At 41.1% G+C, this 19,135-nt stretch overlaps 1 protein-coding gene across 3 annotated transcripts in view; it reads right to left on the reverse strand.

Moving 5' to 3' along the window:
- Nucleotides 1–19,135, reverse strand: part of RIMS2 (regulating synaptic membrane exocytosis 2) — a 690,919-nt gene that overhangs the window by 230,161 nt on the left and 441,623 nt on the right. For 2 of the 3 annotated variants that reach the window (XM_066578097.1, XM_066578100.1), the window contains 4 exons: nt 13,845–13,944; nt 9,812–9,935; nt 8,582–8,628; nt 7,230–7,342 (listed from right to left, as the gene is read on the reverse strand). In XM_066578097.1, coding sequence (XP_066434194.1) covers nt 7,230–7,342; nt 8,582–8,628; nt 9,812–9,935; nt 13,845–13,944 — 384 coding nt within the window. Of the gene's footprint in view, nt 1–1,074; nt 1,123–7,229; nt 7,343–8,581; nt 8,629–9,811; nt 9,936–13,844; nt 13,945–19,135 lie in introns of all 3 variants that reach the window. The other variant, XM_066578099.1, reaches the window with a different exon arrangement.

Below are 19,135 nucleotides of genomic sequence, written 5' to 3' on the forward strand. Positions count from 1 at the left end.
TTTTTCGCATGTAGGATATAAATCTGATTGGCGGGGGTGTCACCAATCCCAAGAATAGGGGTCCTAAGTCCCTATAGGCTCACTGCAGCACCTCCCACAAGGAGGAGGAGATGGAATGAAATGGTGGCCGAGCAAGTTTGGTACTACTCTATTCCTTTCAAGAGAGGTGATGGAAAAAGCTGATTAGAAGTGCTCGGCTATCTCCTGCAGTACCACTGAAGATGTATGGAATGGCACACTGCCACTTCACTCAATCTACTCTTTACAACCCCTTTAAGAGCTCAACATGTAAGGTTTAGCAAAGCTGGATTTGTTAGTTGTAGCAGAACTACTTTTGTTAGAAACAGCTGAGCAAAGTTTTTTAGATGAACTCCAAAGCTGCTATTATGGTGAAAAGTGAGGCCTAAATGAAAGCATGTAGTCATATATTACTGTTTATTAGTATATTTTATTACTGGAAGATTGTCTATCCATCTATTTAAAATATATTTGCAGGATTTTTTCATTAAAGGGAAGCTCTGTTGAAAACCAGACCCGCCTTCGAAAACCTGAAGTGCATTTGGGTCTAGGTTAGTAACAGAAGAAGATACGGCCACATGAGTTCCTTGCCCAGTTAAATCGTCTTTAAATAAAGAACAGGCCACATTCACATGGCCGTAGGACTAACCTGTGTTGAATGGATATGTAATATGGCCCCTATGGTCTGCTTTGAGCCAATACTGTACCTCCCTGATTGGCTCCAGGTTTTGGATGATTGGTAAATGTGGATTTTGGTGCTGAAAACCGCTATAAAACATGCAGTTTAATGGTTTTAAATAAATATTTAAGTAGCCACGGAATGCCTCGTCTCTTTAAAGTTTCCCTATATGCTACTATGTTCATGCACTACTATATGGGGTTGCTCAAGGAGAATGCACAAAGCTAGCAACACACTTCAAAAGATAGGGGAAAACAAACCAAATGTGCAGTTTTCCTCCAATGCATTTTCCAAACTAAAACAAAAAACAAAACAAAAACAAAAAACAAAATATGAACACACAGCTTTAGTTAGTGTCAGGCAGAAAAAGCCTTTACCTGGACCCTAGGAACAAAAGGCGCTGTTCTTCTATTAAGGCTTTGGCTCTGGTAAGCGAAATTAAACAAAAAGGGAAAAAAAGCAATAAAACAAAAACCAAAAAGACAACAAGCTGAAATTAAAAGATAATTCAAAATAAAACACAAGTATTGAAATCAACATCAAGAGCAACAAAGTACACACCAAAAGCACAAAGTCATGGCTGGCTTATAATGCAGTAACATTCACTTATCTACTGGCACCACTTATACTGTACATACTACAGATCAACTGTACAAACATATGCAGACAATTCCCCTGAGATTCTTAAATAACATCGCTTTTTTGCTTTTTTTTTTTTAAAGGGATTGTTCCATGAAAACAAATTATCCCCCAGGATATAGCTTGCTGATCAGTGGGGGTCCAACTGCTAGGAAGTCCACCGATCCCGAGAACAGCTGTCCGGAGCATTCTGCAATGAAGGCAGCAGCATTGCACATGTGTACCACTGCTCCATTCATTTTATTGGGATGAGTGGCAATACTGTAGCTGAATGCAAGAACTCGGCTATCTGCAGTAGTTCAATTAAAATGAATGGAGTAGCAGTGTGCATTTGCCACCGCCACTGCCTACTTTGTGAGATTCTCCAAGCCCCTAAATCTGTGGTGGACCCATTGGTTGGATGGACTCCCACTGATCAGCAAGTTATCCTTTATGTTCCATGGTGACCTGTGTGGTACCTTCCGTTGGTGGTCCCCATAAAGCGTATGATCATATAGTGCACAAATAACTACACCATACAGTGTAACACAATATAGTACACAAAAAACAATGTATACACTGGCCAAATAATACTGCTGTAAAGTGACATCAGCAACATACACTGCAAAAGTAACATACAGGCTGATTCAAAAAGAAGGGTGCAAAAGTAAAGCTGATTTCTTCATGCATGAATTGACATACAACAGCCAGAATGACAGGAAAAATAGAATAACTCTTCAAGTTTTTACTGCACCTTACAGATGTCCCATGTGGGCGTCTTTGGTGTCACTAGGTGACCTAAAACAATGCATCCGTGCTGCACTTGAATTAATAACAGAGCATATGCCAGGACACATCTGGGCAGAACTGGACTAGTAACTTGACATCTGCCGTGTCACCAATGGTGCCCACTGGTACATCTGTAAACTGCAATAAAAACCTAAAGAGTTCTTCCATCTTTTCATGTTATTCTGGCTGTTTTTTGTAACTCCATGTAGGAAGAACGTGGCTTTACTTTTGCTCCATTACTTTTGAATCACCGTGTACTAGGCAGTGCCTGAGTAAATACCACCTTACAGACCTCAAATATTACCATCATACAGTGGCCAAATAACAGCCACACATAGCATAATCTTATAACAGTGCTATACAATGTCGAAATGATACTGCTATACAATTAAGATTAGTAGTAGTCAAATATATCAGGTGCCAGGCCATCTGTTTAAGGGCTCAGTCAGACGAGCGGGTTCTTTTTTGCACACACGTGTGCATGAAAAAAATGCGCTCCACGCATGTTAAAAATGCGCATGACTGTAGCTCCATGGCCATTGCTTTCAATGCCGCTGGCAGCAGCAGTGCCGGCCCCATTGAACACATATGGAGAAGATTGCGATCCTCTGCCCCAGCTGTGACAGCTATGGCAGGGGATTCCTTCATCCTCGCAGGGGTATATTACCTGCATTTGTTCTCTGTTGTCCCTCCATTCCACACATTCTGGGCTCCATTATCGACTGTTCAAGATGGCTGCAGCAATTTACTAACTACCTAATGCACACTGTGCACTGCTCTCTGATAGCTGGTCACATAAGCAGCACTAACCTATGGCCAATCAGAGAGCAGGTATAGTGCATTGGAAATCTAACGCTACCAATGCACTGCAAGGATTAAGATTGGGTCAGCCACCTTGGAAGATGGAAAATGGGCCAGGAGAGAAGAACAGCTGCAGGAAATATATACTCCTGTCCCGCTATGACCCTGGGGCGGAATTTTGTCGTGAAACTGGAGTGTTGCTTTAAGCAATGCATAGCATTCATTGGTGAGCAATGTAAGGAGCTATTATGTAGGCACAGAATGGCAGTATTATGGGGGCTTGTTTTTGGCACTTCGTGGTTGTGTTATTTGAAAACAGCACAATACTATTGGTCATGTAGTTTTATGGCCGCATTACCCTCCATTTTACGGAGACCTTATTGCATTACACAATGAGGATTAATCTGACTAGTCAACAGATATGCACAAAAAGACAATGGGCAGAAGGAGCAAACGACTTCCCGAGACTATCTTTAGCCCATCTGATAAGCCTGTTTCTCCATACAAAAAAAAATCTTCAATGATGTGTAAATGTGGAATAAGGTTGCTAATTATAGCCACTACACATGAGGTCCGACTGTGCATTTGACATTCTGACATTTTACCTGCTGTTAGAAGCATATGGGATCTGTATTTCACATAACTAAAGCACACATCAGTAAGAGGAGATAATATTAAATTGCAATGTCCTACTTCCGTTCAGAAAAGATAAGGTATTAAATATACTTGCTGTAAATTGATATGTGAACTAAGACACCTGTGAAAGTTGCAGGAGGGTGGAATGTTTTAGATCAATGGATGTTGTTCACAAAAATATATTAAGATTTAATTTCATATCTATACAATACATGTTACTAGGATTCGGTATGAGATACAGTTTTACCGTATTATTACAGTCTTGGGTTTTGTGTAAAAACCTGTCATTAATTTGAGTGATGTCTGTGACTTAAAAAAAAATGTTGCACAGATAATGATAGATATCTCTAATACTTACATGGCAAATGTTCTGTACTATGTCTGACTCTTATAGATTTACTAAACATTGATTAATATGTTCCATAGTTGCAACTAACCGGACCCGCATCCCCGCCAGACTAAACCGTAAAAAGTACGCCACATTGATGAAGACTTATGAATTGTTCATGCGTAAATACGCTCTGTTGCGGCGAGTGTATTTGCACATACGTTCGTCTGTTTAAACCTTAACGTGCACCTTAATGGAAAAAAAAACGGAGTGCACACACACATGCCACCCGAGTGCATTTTGTATAGGTGGCACTGTAGAGGTTTTATTCCATCTCCCTTATTTGCATATTACCCAGAGGAGCGTGCGTGGCCATTTGGGTCTCCTCACTCACGTCTAGGTGCTCTCCCTAAGGAGAAAAGATTTTGTTTTCTTCACATACGCATTTACTTTAAGGGCTCCTTCACACGAGCGTAAGCACAAATTCGTGTGAATAGGGCCTAAAGAAAATTTTGCAAAGGTACATTCATGTGCAGAGAGATTCATTGAAAAAAGTGCAGCTTTGCAGCGGATTTTCTTCCGTGGAAATACTCTAATAACACAAATCCATTGCTCTATCACTACTCAACATCTCCTATAAGCTCAGAAGGAATATATCGCATGGGAGAGCTGAAAAACGATACTCTTGCAGCTGAGTCTGGGTAGGGCTACTCTCTATGCTTTATTTTAAGTGCAGCTAAAATCAGCCATTGTATTTCTAGCTATTGAGGTTAGCATATACTATATGCTGATTTTTTCTTTTTAGATTAACGGCGTAAATCATCAGACCCACCATATTTTACTAATTTATCGCCAATTGCGTCAATTTCACAAAGTCCAAAGTACCCTTTAATAAACATGGTACCATTCTTGCACCACTAGTGTCAAGTTCACTACTGTTTTATAGTATTAAATTAGAATAAGATCCCCGTGGCCCAGTAGTTACCCATAAATGTAGTCATCCCTTCAATGTAATGATTATAAGTGATAAACTGCAGCAATTAACGAGAAAGCAAAAGAGGCAATGTTTGTGAAGGCATATAACATTTCCTAATCTCACCCCATTAGAGTCCCCTAGGACGAAGCAATGCACTAAGAGTCCGTGGGTGGAATGCTATGAAGTAATAAATGAACAGTAAGGAAGCATTACTGAGAAACGTTACATCATAAATTAAGCCCCCTACGGACTTTACTGGACGCACTAGGGATAGTTAGGAATAAAGCGAAGGCATGACTACTGGGAAGATACTATATTATATTATGGCATGGGTTAGTATATGAAATCTGGACTATATGCAACTACATTGTGTTTCTGGATTACTAGTACTTGTCCCAGAGTCATAGCTAGGCTTTCCTTCACACAGGGCAAAGATTCAGTTTGTTACACTAGCCCTCCATATAAATGCCCTGGCCAAGGGAGACTGCTTGTTAGCATCCCTTGCAAGACCTTATCACATGTTCCACCAGCAACCTTCCTGCCAGCTACAGTCCTAGTATCCTGTTGGGACAACCACGTTCTCAAGTCATTTACAAACTTTATCTACTAAACTTCAGCCCCAACATAAAATAGGATCAAAGATTTGCTTTGTTACCCTAGCCTTATATATAAATACTCTGGCAAGGGAGAGTGCTTATTGGCATCCCCTGCGAGACCTATCACATGTTCCACCAGCAACCCTCCTCCCAGCTATAGTCCTGATATCCTGTGGGAACAGCTGAGTTCTCTGAAGTGCATTATAAACGTTATCTACTAAACTTCTGCTCCAACATAATATAAAATCTGTCTGTAGATCAAGTATACCTGATTATTCTGGGAAATGTTACCCCTCAAGGGCATACAGACAATTGGGGTAGACCACATAGATGTTTTGGGGCCCTTGGAGAGAGGGGCCAGGCCCTAGTTGGTGCATTGCCCTTTGCTATTGAGTAGTGAGAACCAGTTCAAGACTCTCCTCTCCAGAGAAGCTGCATTGTTAGCAAAAAAGTGTAGGGAAACTCGCCCTACGGTCCATGGAAAGGGTGGATAAGGGGAAACAACACTAGGCCTTTCTGTCCTGGTTCACAAAACCTGGCACCCTAATTAGGGGCCCAGTTTAAAGGGGTTGTCTGAGACTTAACACTATTGATCAGCAGGGGTCTACTACTCGAAATCCTCGCTGGTGAGCTGATCGCCAAGCCTACAGTCAAGGCAGACAGTGCTGGAAGCAATTGGCGCTGTCAACATTGCAGCAGTCCAGTTTGGTATTAGAGGTACAGCTTCCACTGAATTCAATAGGAGCTGTACCTTGAGTACCAAATCGGGCCACTCCAACAGAGAGGCGCTATCTACTTCTAGCGTTGTCCACACTGACAACAGGCTTGGCAATAAGTTGATCAATGGGGATCCCAGGTGGCGTACCCCCATTGATCAGTTATTAATAACATATCCTGAGGATGAGTGATCTATAGTAAAAGTCCCAGACAACCACTTTAATATTTGAAAAGAGGCCCCTTCTCTTCTACCTACACCAGTGTTACATCTTACTTGTCTGGAGAGAAAAGGCAGTATAGCCTTCAAAGTATAGTCAATGCCATATAGTCACAGGACATAGTAGTCATCAAATCCTAAATAAGACAGCCAAGACTCTACTCAAGTAGAGCTTGTTCCTTTTATTTGGTGTATAATATGCTTTTTCCACTGCAATAAGTGCTAAAGGGGTTTTTCACTTTGGACATTCTGTACTTATTAGAATGGTTCCTTGACAATAAGCTGATCACAAAATTTTTCCCCTGCAGAGACCCCCAGCGATCAGTTGTAATCTGTGAGGAATTTCACAGTAAGTGTTACATTTCCCTGCATTGCCTCTACAGGACAGTTGAAGCATTACATGGTGCTCATTCAAATCAACCAATTACTTGTGTAATGCAGGACAAGAAAGGCCCAACAGGATGACAGATGCTCTTTGTAAGCAGTATTCATTCTAGCCAAGAGAAGAGGATCCTGAACAGAGGACCCCTCTATTAACTCCCTAATGGTGTATATGAGCATGGGTTTTCTAATGTGGTCATACTCTGTAACAAGGATAAAGATGACTGTAGTAGGTTCCATAGATGACTTTGAACATAAATTAGAGCAAAACAAAGGCATATTATTAAAAAGAAGTCATGTTAGCAGGTCTGAAGTCTAATGGCTACTCTAGTATGTGGTTTAAGACATAGATTATGAAATGCAGGGATGGACTGCACTGGATTGTGTGTCATAATTGCGAATGAGGACCACTGCACTATGAAGTTAAGTAAAGTACACAGCAAAGCTTTAATTAAAGTTACTATTGTACATACTGAGAGTTGTCCAGACAGGAACTGGGGAACATCACGCAACATTCCAGGGCTCATGGGAGACGTAACGGATATGGAGGGGCGATCCATTTTCTGGGATTCAAAGGAACTAGAACCTTATAATCATAATGAAAAATATATTTTTTGAGAAACTGTTAAAAAAATGAATTTTCCAATTATGAAGACATTTCGTACTGATTAGGATTATTGATGAGCAAACTTTTTAAAAGTTTGGTTTAGCCAATTTGACGAACTTTTGCAAAAGGTTTGGTTGGTCCAAATTAGTTCAAACCGAACCTGAGATTCTGCACAGCCCCTAAAACAGGTGGAAAACACTGTCTAAGGGCTCTTTCATGCAGGTGTATTTTTCACCAGTGTTTTGTGAGCCAAAACCAGAAGTGGAACATCCAGAAATAAAGTAGAATGGAAAGATTTGTATTTCTTCCGTATTCCGGTTTTGGCTCACAAAATACTGATGAAAAATATGTCCGTGTGAAAGAGCCCAAAGAGCGCTGAAAGCCCTGTATAATACTCTGAGAGTGTTATACACGCCCTTATGGGTCTTACACAGTGTTATACACCAGTATTCAGGACTAGTGTTCAGGACAGTGAACTCTGTTTTGGGTAGAACTTTGCAAAAAGCTCAGTTTGAGTCTGTGCTGAACTGAACTTTTAGCAGTTATACCTGAAACGGGGTTCTACTGGTTCGGTTCGCTCAACACTAATTAGTCAGACATATGACAAAAGTGTGCCCTTTTGAGATGTGTTTGACCATAATATGTCGGCATATCGATGATTTAAGTGCATTGAAAAGCATAATTGATTCTGCATTCCAACTGCATGCAAAGAAAAGTGTATGCTTCTTTCAGTGAGAATCAGTAGGCATACAGTGGCATAGATTACAGTTAGCTGCACTTTTCAAATGCATGCAAACATAGTGGGAACCTAACTTACAAATGAAACTTTGGGCTCAGCTAGCTATTAAGGAGTTTAATAGCTTTTACAGACACAGTAAAAAGGTCCCCATAATAGTAAAATAAATGTCTATTCTACTCCATAATGCATATTCTGTAACTGTTCTGCTCTTCATTTACCTGATACAATAATGTGATCCTTTATCATTGTAACCATTATACATAGTGATAATGATTGTGAGGAGTTCACATTTTTGCAAAAATCTGTAGTAAACCCACACCCGGCCATATAATATCTCCAATTACAACACTGGGTCCCATACCGTGACATCAGGATCAAGACTGGTAAACTGATTGGCGTTACGTCATATGATGGCAGCATTAACTCTGTGCAGGCCCAAACAAAAAATACAATGAAATGCAGTAGAGCATACAACTTACTGGAATCCTGTGGGGCATGTGTGCTATCAGGTATCCTGGGGATATCTCTGAAATTAAAACACATCATGTTCAGAATTTGGCCAATCCAGCACTGCTACAGCATCATCAGTGGGGTCTAACCTACGTGACCCCCAAATATCTTAACAAAGAAGGGGCTTCTGCTCTGAATAAGAGCTGTGGCCCTTTAAGTGTTTTTCCCTGTGCAGAGACCCTTCTAGCCATGTGACTGTGCGGCATTTTCCCTGTTGGCTGTGCTGCCGCAGTGCCAGATAATACCTTTTTTACACAAGCCGATTCTTGTTTGAATGAGCGCGCGAGCGAGTGACGGCGGCACTAATTCGCTCGCAGTTGTATAGACAGGCAGATCATTGTTGAGAATTGTTCACTTCTCGCTCACTTCCTGTTCAGTACCTCACATTCTATGTGAAACACAATGAGAAGTGAGCGATCCACCAATGATTTTTCTGCAGGCTGAAACTGAGAGACAAACGAAAAGTGAACACAAAATGCCTGATGGCTTGCGCTTATACGAAACGATTATCGTGCACTTTTGTTGGTTTGAGCTAATTTTGAGCGACAATTGTTACATGTAAATGGGCCTTATGACTACCCTTTCATTCCTGGAGGTTAGATCCTTCCAATCAGATAGGGATAGCTGATCCTAGTGATATGCCATCATCTTATGAGATGGGAATACCCCTTTAACTCTGTCCTCACCCTTCTTCAAGAAAATCTGGGTTGAGGTGAGTATGATTAACACTTTGACATAGGGCTCGCTCACAAGTGTGTATTTTGTCTGCATGTTACGTGTGTATTTTGTACACGCGTAATATGTAGTGCTAAAACCTCATAGACTTGCAATGGGGTATTCAAACGTGTTTTTCAAGTGCATGAAAACAATCGTATGGCCCAAAATAACCAATGCAAGTCTATGGGAGCGGTAAAAATATGCAGTGAATACAGGATACATACATATTGCATATTTACGGAGGAAGGAAGAAGCCTATTTCCACGCGTAAATAGACAGTGATCATTGAGTATTTACATGTGCAATAAAGCCAGAAAATACTCAGGAAATATGTGTACGCTCGTGTGAGCGAGTGCTTAGAGAACCTGCGCTAAATATATACATATCGAGATACAGCATAACAAGTATCCTGCTACTTTATTACAATCCCTACATGATAGTTTTTGCCGTAGACACACAAACGAAATGACATTAAGACTTACCCTATTGGTCTGGAGACCACTAATTCTACTTGTGCCTCAGGTTTGGACTCCAGAATTATATTGTAAACTTCTTCGAACGTGGCGCCTTGTAAAATCCGCCCATTCCATTCTAAAACTTCATCACCTGCAGGAAAATGAGGGTAGAAAGGTTATTGGACATGGTGAACTTGTAGTAAACCCCATTGTGAGGATCCTTTTACATGGGCTGACAATTGTGATGAGTGCCGATTGACAAAGCCAGCCAATCCGTGCTCATTCACTGCTGTTGCCACGTTTGTACCTTATAGGTACAAACAATCGTTAATATGACCATTCATCCCCGTACACCTATGATCGGGTAGCTGCATATCTACCTGTTCACACAGACAGAGGGGCAACTGACTAGAGAACATTTTAATGCTTGCTTAAAAGACACCGCCAGCTCGTTCATCAGCTGATCGTTGGCCCTCTTACACGACCGATGATCAAGAAAATGTTTGAGCGAATCAGGCCATGTAAAAGGCCCTTAAAGGGGTTGCCGGTTCTGAAATAGTCCCTTTACATATCTGAAAGGTTACATCGAGAGCTTATACAGAAATGACTTCTGCCAAACAGATCTAGAGGAGTACTTGATTTTAGGATTACAAGACCAAGAAAATTAGTCCAGCTATGAAGCCCAGTGGTTGCTAAGAAACATGAAGCAGCCATGTTTTTCTAATCGTTGTCCTTAAAAGGGTTGTGCCACTTCTAGCTACTGATGACATATCCTCAGGATACGAAAAATGATAGCAAATGTATTTTGAGTGCGGTTGCCACTTTTTGATAACCCCAGGATACGTCATTGATAGCAAATTGGCGGGGTTCGGCTTCCCAGGAAGTCCTGTCGATCAGCTATTTTCCTGGATCAATATATTTGTGTATGAGTCATTGCTGCAGGAAACAAACAGTTCCGTACATTGCACGGTGATCTGGATGGGTACTGCAGGCTGAGTCCTATTGAAGTGACAAGTACACTAAAATATGCCAATGCGCGTGCTAAAAGCACCATTCATTCCACAAAAGCACTACGTTCAAGAGCACACAAATACATCTACGCCTGTGTGAAGCTGGTCTTACTGTACTTTTTGTGCGCGAATCGAGTGCCTTTGCTCACACAGTGAAACTCTCAGCCATGCTACAATTCATTGAAATGGGCAATTAAAGTTAATTAGTTTAGTATGTGCTATTTATGTGCGCAAATGCATAGGAAATGGAATGTGCGTGCCAAATATGCTTATGCGAATTAATCTATTGAAATTAATGGGTTCTATTCACTGCATATAGCGTTCGCAAATTTTGGGCGCGCAAAATGCTGCACAAACACACCCATATGGCCTTTGGCATGCAAAATTTGTTTGTGCAATATGCAATGAATAGAACCCATTGATCTTAATTTTTTTGTTCACATTAGCATATTTTGCGTTTGCATTTCGTTTGCACAAAAAAATACGTAGCATGCTCTATTTGCTGTGTATTTATGCAGGAAAATAGCACATATTGAACTAATTAATTTAATTGCCCATTTTAATGAATGGGAGCAATGTTGCGTCTTTTTGGGGCCCGCAAACGTACAGTAAAACACTGTAAAACACAAATATGCAATGCCCATTGTGCAAACGCGTGCGTGTGACGCCGGCCTATGACATCGGCAGGTTTTGCAATAGATTTGTCTCTAGCGTATCTTTCTGTTATGTGAGAAGCACCCTAATATAATTGTACAGTGTTATTCTCATAGCCACATCAGGAGCAGTTAACACCTGGTGCTCAGTAATGCTGCTTACCCTAATTAACCTTAATAATGAACAGGTGAGACATGAAAATGCTATTTTTAGACATTTTGCTAAAAATACAAATGAAATCATTCCGGCTTTATTGAAACATCCACGGATACAGCAAATTGCGACTTCACAAGCTGCGGTGCTAGGACGGCTCAGATAAGCTCGGCTACACCTTACAGTAAGGATTGTAGAGGAAATTAGCAACATCAATCATTCCCGCAGATCCAAACTGCTCAGGGTTTGAAAATGACATGACTGCAGTAAGGGGCGATAAAGTGATTTATTCAGACTGACAAATGCACATTTTAACCCTCAACTCTGAACGTCGTGGATCTCTTGAGAGGATAAAAATGACGTGAATGGCTCTTCGGTGACCTGACCCCGAATACGATGGATCTGGGTCCCACTGAAAATGTTAAGACATGAGGTGTGCAATATTTTAAGACTGTGCCACAACAACTATAGTCTCAATAACTCCTGGACAAAGCTGCTCGGGTGAAGGTGATGGGGTGCAGCCTTCTACAGGGACAAGACAATCTGCAACACAATTGCTAGATGTTTTACATTGCTTTTTTCTCTTGCCAAACCCATGTCCCAAATATGATAGAACATCTCAGGAACATAGTGGAGTCATGAACATCTTCGGAGGACACTCACATGTGTAGTATATGAATGTTATGCTATGAGTTTGTGGTTCTAGTGCTATATTAATCTACTAGCTTGGTCCTGGTGCTGTATTTATGTATTGAGGGGGCATAGTTGGGCCTATAAATATATCTGGGGTAAAGTGGGACCTATAAATAACAAAATAGGTACAATGGGGCCTATAAATTACTAAGAGGGCAGAAAAAGGTCTATAAATTACTAAGGGGTCAGGGTGGGGCTTATGTACTTACTAGTGCTGTCTTTATGTACTGAACTCGGTTCTGATGCTATATTTATCTACTAGCTTGGTCTTGGTGCCGTTTTTATGTATTGAGCTTGCTTTATGGTGCTGCATTAATGCTATGAGCTCAGTGGTACTGCATTTATGTTCTGAGCTTGGTTCTGGGGCTGTATTTATGTACTGAACTTGGTTCTGGTAGTGTATTTATGTTTAAGCTTGATTCTGTACAATATTTATTGACTGAGCTGTTCTGGTTTGCGTGTGCTGCTTTCTTGCTACTTTCTGCACAAGCAGAATACAGACAGACTGCCTATCAGTATAATATATATTGTTTTTTTCTTATGACGGGGAGTGACTGGGACCCACTGAGCCTGGGAGGGTCCACCTAGGGGTGGGATCAGTCTGGATTTGCCTTTGAAATCATTTGCATTCATTTCTTTAATATGAGGATACAATTGACTATGACAGCGACACTGCAGGAAGCAGTCAATCTAAGGCAAAGGCAGATGATGGAGGATGCCATGAGAGTGTGATGGATGTAAGTTTATTATTATATTTTATGGCTGGGGCACAGTAGCACCTATAAATAACTCAGGGAGCACAGCATGGCCTATAAATGATTCAGGGGGCACATTAGGACCTTATTAATCACTAATTAGTCAGGGGCACAGGGGGGTCTATAAATGACTCTGGGAGCACAATGGGGTCTATAACTGACGTAGGGGGCAAAGTGGCGCCTATAAATAACTCAGGGGCACAGTGGGACCTATAAATTACTAAATAGGTACAGCATGGCCTATAGATTACTAAGGGGGCAGAACAAGGTCAATAAATTGATGTCAGGGTGGGACTTATACATTACCAAGGCGTCACAGCAGGGCCTATAAATTACTGAGGAGACAGATCAAGGCCTATAAGTTACTAAGGAAGCAGAGTGAAGCTTATAAACCACTATGGAGGCAGAGTGGGGCCTATAAATGACTAAGGGGGCGAAATCACCAAAAGGCAGAATGGGGCTTATACATTACAAAGGGGCAAAATTAGTAAAATAGCTCACTGTGACCTAAAGTCGGCCCAGGATCAGCTGATTACCAATACTTTAATCTAAGAAGTGTGTGTCCATATAAGATCCCTCTAACATAGCACAAGTATTATTTTTCTGCGTAAGACGGCAATATAGGCAAGTAGTTTGTCCCCCCAGATTATGCCCCTTTATTCCTCCCATAGTGGAAATCACTTTCAGCAAAGAAACTTGCATATATGGTTGTAGTACTGTGTTTACTTAAATAAATGGTTCCTAGATCATAATTTTCCTGTGCAACAGTCAGCAAGGTTTAATAGACAGAAATACCTGGCCGTAGTCGTCCAACTGTGTCTGCCAGGCTCCCTTTCTTCACTTTGGTGATATAAGCGCAGAGATGACCAGACTCTGACATCTTACCTCCTACAACCTATAATTGAGAAACATAAAATGTTATGTTAAAAGACATTTAATGATACTTGGAAGGTTTGGTTGTCCTCTCGGTTTCCAATCCTGACATCTCTTAATAGAGATCAAATTCTGGCAATCTAGTTGATTGAGACCAATATATGGGAGCAGGGATCATCCATCATCTGTTGGGGTTCTGGAGTAGGACCTTGAAGCTATAAACTAGCTGGTAGTGGTCTTCTGTAATCCTGTGCCTGACGTAACAACCAAATGGAATCTGCTATACCTACAGTACTGTGCAAATATTTTAGGCAGGTGTAGATAAAATGCTGCAAAGTACACATTTAAAAAAAAAATAGAAGGCTCCAAATTTATTCCGCAGAAGGACAATGACCCCAAAGATAAAACCAACGTCATTAACAACTGCAGTGTAAAGAACAACAGGGAGTCCTGGAAGTGATGATACGGCCCAACAGAAGCCTGATCTCATCATCATCCAGTCTGTCTGGGAATACAGGAAGAGATAGAAGGATTTGAGCAAGTCGACATCCACAGAAGATCTGTGTTTAGTTCTCCAAGATGTCTGGAACAACCTCCCTGCCGAGTTCCTTCAAAAATGGTATACAAGTGAGCCTATAAGAAGGGGATCAGAAATAATATCTTTTCTCCTTAGGGAGAGCACCTAGACGGTGAGTGAGGAGACTCAAATGGCCATGCATGCTCCTCTGGGTAATATGCAAATAAGGGAAATGGAATAAAACCTCTACAGTGCCACCTATTGGAAGGCAGCATTGGAATGCTGCCTTACAATAGGTGGCACTATAGAGGTTTTATTCCATCTCCCTTATTAGCCTATAAGAACTGATGCTGTTCTGAAGGTAAAGGGCGGTCACACCAAATATTGATGTGATTTACATGTCTCTTTTGTTAATAAACTTTGTTAATTCACTAAAAACTATTAAACACTTCTAATTTCACTTTTTTAATTCATTCTTACTTTGCAGCATTTTTTCCACACCTGCCTAAAACTTTTGCACAGTCCTGTATAGTCTGCCTTTTGATGCGCATATGACCTTAACAAAGGGCATGTTTTCTGCTTCTCATAGAACATCTATGAGCCTTGGCATGCAGCTCTTACATGCAATGTCTCTAACTTGTTCTTTGGTTGTGTCTTTAAAACCAAATAAGAAGAATGTTCCTTGAGACATACAAGGAACCACAATGTATCTTGGGAAAGAACGAGACGTATAGATGTATAGGTAGATACAAAACTTTGAGGTTTCCATAAAGGCTTATTTATCAGCATATCAAGGGATTTAGTGATTAAAGAAAGTGAAGAGATTTCAGAGGGAAACATATTTAGAACAGGAGGTCATGATCTGAAGCTGCAGCGCTGGAGGCTCCGGGACACTTGAGGATGTTCTACTTTTAGACCAGGGCTGTTATTCATAAAATACCCTCTCAGCACACGATATGGAAGCATATACAATGAGAGAACTCCAAATCCTGGGGAGATGCAGAAGGCTATTATGAATAGAAGCGAAGATCAAATAGCAGAAGGTCTGTGGTTCTGCAACAAAGGGAGAAATTGGCAGATTGCATGTGCCAAGCGAAGCTTTTATGTCTTCAAATGCTATGTTTCTAGGTGTTAAATTATTTCTGAGAAGACTGACACATTCATTTGTGCGGCTCAGGACTGCGGACGTGCCGGTTTTAGAACATATACTTTGTGCTAAAGAAATTCAAAGTGAAGAGAAATCCCTGGAATCGTAACAGCTTTATGAGCCAAATCCGGAGGTGCTACGCGCGGAGCGCAGAAGGCGACATCGCAGATTTTCTCAAAGTGAGCTTCATTTCGATAACTGTTATTAACATGTTACATGCCAGTAGTGATGGACAGTGAGTAGGAAGCAAAGGCCTGTGACGGGTAAAGGAGGTAATGGCCTCAATAGCGAATACGGGATTGGCCGCAAAACGGGACGAAACAAAACTATTGATTTCAATGGTTTTGTTTTCATTAGTGGGGTTCTCACGCATTAATACTACGTGCGAGAAAAGATAAGACTTCCCCTATCATTCTCGCACGTAGTTTTTCTACGTGTGAGAAAGATATGGCGGGACCTATATTCCCGTTTTTTTTTAAACCGCCTAAGGGCCAAGCGCAGTAAATATATGACGCTTGGACCTGGGCTTTCATCCCTGCCAATAGCAAAAATACGGTGCAGAATTAAAGCCTCTGCTCCTGCAATTAAGCAGGTCTTTAGCTGTTAGTCCTAGCTGAAAACCCGGAAGACGAGGGAGAAGCGGTTTTTAACCCCTTTCTGCCTTCTCTTTTCCCAGGTACATATCACTCAATGAGCGCTGTGTACTAAGAAGTGAAGGTGGAAGGGTTTCTTCCTCTATGCGACTTAGTGATCACGTGATTACCGTGAGCCCCCTGTTATAGCAGAGCTGCAGAGTCCTAGCTAACTCTGATCAGCTCTACTAATGACTATTGTCACTACAGGGGGATGTTTTCCCCTGTAACTGGGGCTTCTATGGATGCCCCAGCTACAGTGCAAAAGTGTGTAATGAAAAAGAAAAAAGGCAATGTTAATGACCCCCAGAGGTCTCACACCGGTATGATGTCATGGGGGTCATAGATTGTAAAAAAAATTGTTATAAAAAAAGTTGTAAAAAATTACAGAATAAAATAAAAATATGTACATAAAAAAGAAAATGACCCAAAGCCAATGCCAACCAAAACAGTTGCTGTATACGCCCTGTAATCAGAAACCATGCATATTATATATTAAAACGTCCAAAACAAAGTGAGGAACCTGTTCCCATACTTTATGTTAGCGTAGATATACTAATAAAAAAACAGCTATAAATGCTAAAAAATAATTTTTATTTACCTTTTTACCCACAATACAACAAAAACAAGAAAAAAAAGATATTAAAAAATAGTTCTATGTCATGGAAAAAAATGCAGCAAAAATAATTTAGGTAGCTGAAGAGAAAAAAATAGGGCAGTAAAGCCACTTGCACATGGGCGGGTGTACCGCTAATGAAAATGAAACCATTGAAATCAATGGTTTTGTTTCGTCCTTTTAGGCAGCTGTGATTATCACGGCAGGATAACGGGACGAAACCACGCCCATATGAAGAAACCCCTAGTCGAACTGTGAATTAGTAAATTAATATGTCAAAAATGTCGCTTTCCATACCTTATGGAAAATGAACAATATATTTTCTTGAGCTAAAAGAATACAGTGAAATGCACTCATACATGTGCAAAAACGCAGCGTACATAGCGCAAATACTTTATGCTAAGGCGTGCAAAAAAACGCATACGCCCGTGAAAAGCCAGCCTTATACCCTATCCACAGGAGAAGGAATAACTTTATTAGTGGAGATCTCACTGAGAACGGGGGTCCCGTGTCCTACCTCAATGTAGGCTTACTGCAGTGAGAAGAAAGTTGAATGCTGAGGCAGTCATACCTATGCGGTGCATCTCCATCCACTTTCAAAGGGACTATGGAAGCAGGTGAGTACAAGCACTCAGCACTTTCTGTCAGCCCCATTGAAATTAATGGAGCTGCACTGTATATGCTTGTTCAGAATTCGATTCTGTCTGGTGTCACCGCAGTGACGAGAAGAGGGGGACCTGGACCACAATTTTTAGGATTGGTGCGGGTCTCAGAGGCGAGACCCTCCAGAGATCATAAGGTTATCCCCACTCCTGTGGACAGGAGATAACTTTGATTTTGAGACAACCCATGTTAAGATAAGCTCAGGCAAAATGGCCAGGCTTATTACATTGCCTTCTGCCACAGACTTCAGATCGCCTTTTTTCTGCTGACCTTGCTTTGTCTAAATCACATCAAGTCTCAATTAAATATCATTTTATTTTTCAATTAAATATTCCACCAAACTGTCTAAAGCCGATTATTGAAGCTCAGAATGAACTGCGCTCCGATAATCCATAGAATTTTTATAGGAAATTAAGCTGTACATCTGAAAAGCAGCCAATGTGTCATATTAGGAAAGTGATAGTGAAGAGGACCTCGTAATAGTCCATGTACAGTACATTATATGATACCAATGCCAGGACAAGACATAGGAGGAGCAGGCAGTTGTCTAGGGCGCCATTGGGGAAGAGAGTCGCCATTTATAAGTTATGGTTACAGGAATGGAAATAAACCTGTCAATTACTGGGAACATCAGAGCTGCTGACTGAATGGTACGAGAGGTCCCGGCGGTCTTTGACAGTTGACACCCACAACAGCCAGGATCGGAGATAATGCAAATGACAGCTGTTAACCATTTAAATGACAAGCAAGCTCCTTTTGTCTTTGCACCCCGGAATGAGATAGCAGGGTGCCGTTCAGGTTTCATGACCTCTAGGGCTGTTGTGTTTTTCTGCATGTTGAGATGTGCTTGTGGCATGCCTTAATAGAATGCTTAGCTACATGGCTACTGTACACTTTTTCCAACCAGCGCCACTGATATATCGTCCAGGACAGTCATAAGGTCGTTGTCTGGCAGAACTAGGAAACACTTTGGGCCTCACTCGCTGTGTAGGCAGTTCTATCACGTCCTTTCGCGCGTATATCTGCATATTCTACTGTACTTTTTTTGTGTTGCCAGGTTCATTCACATCAGCGCAGTATATACCCACTCCATTTTTAAACCGACTGAGCAGCCTAATTAGTCCCAGGTGTTATCAATTAACAATGCAAAATCACGCAGTTCCATGTGGACTCCTATGCTGCCCTTGGTTCCACAAATGTGCTCAAAAATAGAGCATGTCGCGTATATTATGCATATGAAAACACGTGCAAAATCACCCATGTGAAGGGCTGTTTTCTATGTATGTGTTTGCGGCGTATTTGTGCGAGCAATACGCAGAGAATAGAACCCATTTGATATCAATGGGTTAAATATAATTTTCTGTCTTTGTGCGCACGCAAAAAAAACGCAGCATGCTCTATTTTAGTGCGTATTTCCGAATCAAAGGTCCCATAGGCACCCAATATCCACGTAATTGAGAATTATTTTGCGCAATGTCACGGGAAAAATTAGGCTACATATCCTTTTAAATCACGGGAGGACTGTTTCTAGGGCCCATATGAGATGGCCATGTTGATAAAAAAAAGGACACCAAAATGCTTGCAAAAGTACAACATTCACGGCGGAAATACATTGCGCTAATGCATGCATTTTTTACG

This window comes from Eleutherodactylus coqui, chromosome 9 (assembly GCF_035609145.1).
Source record: "Eleutherodactylus coqui strain aEleCoq1 chromosome 9, aEleCoq1.hap1, whole genome shotgun sequence".
NCBI classification, from domain to species: Eukaryota; Metazoa; Chordata; class Amphibia; order Anura; family Eleutherodactylidae; genus Eleutherodactylus; species Eleutherodactylus coqui.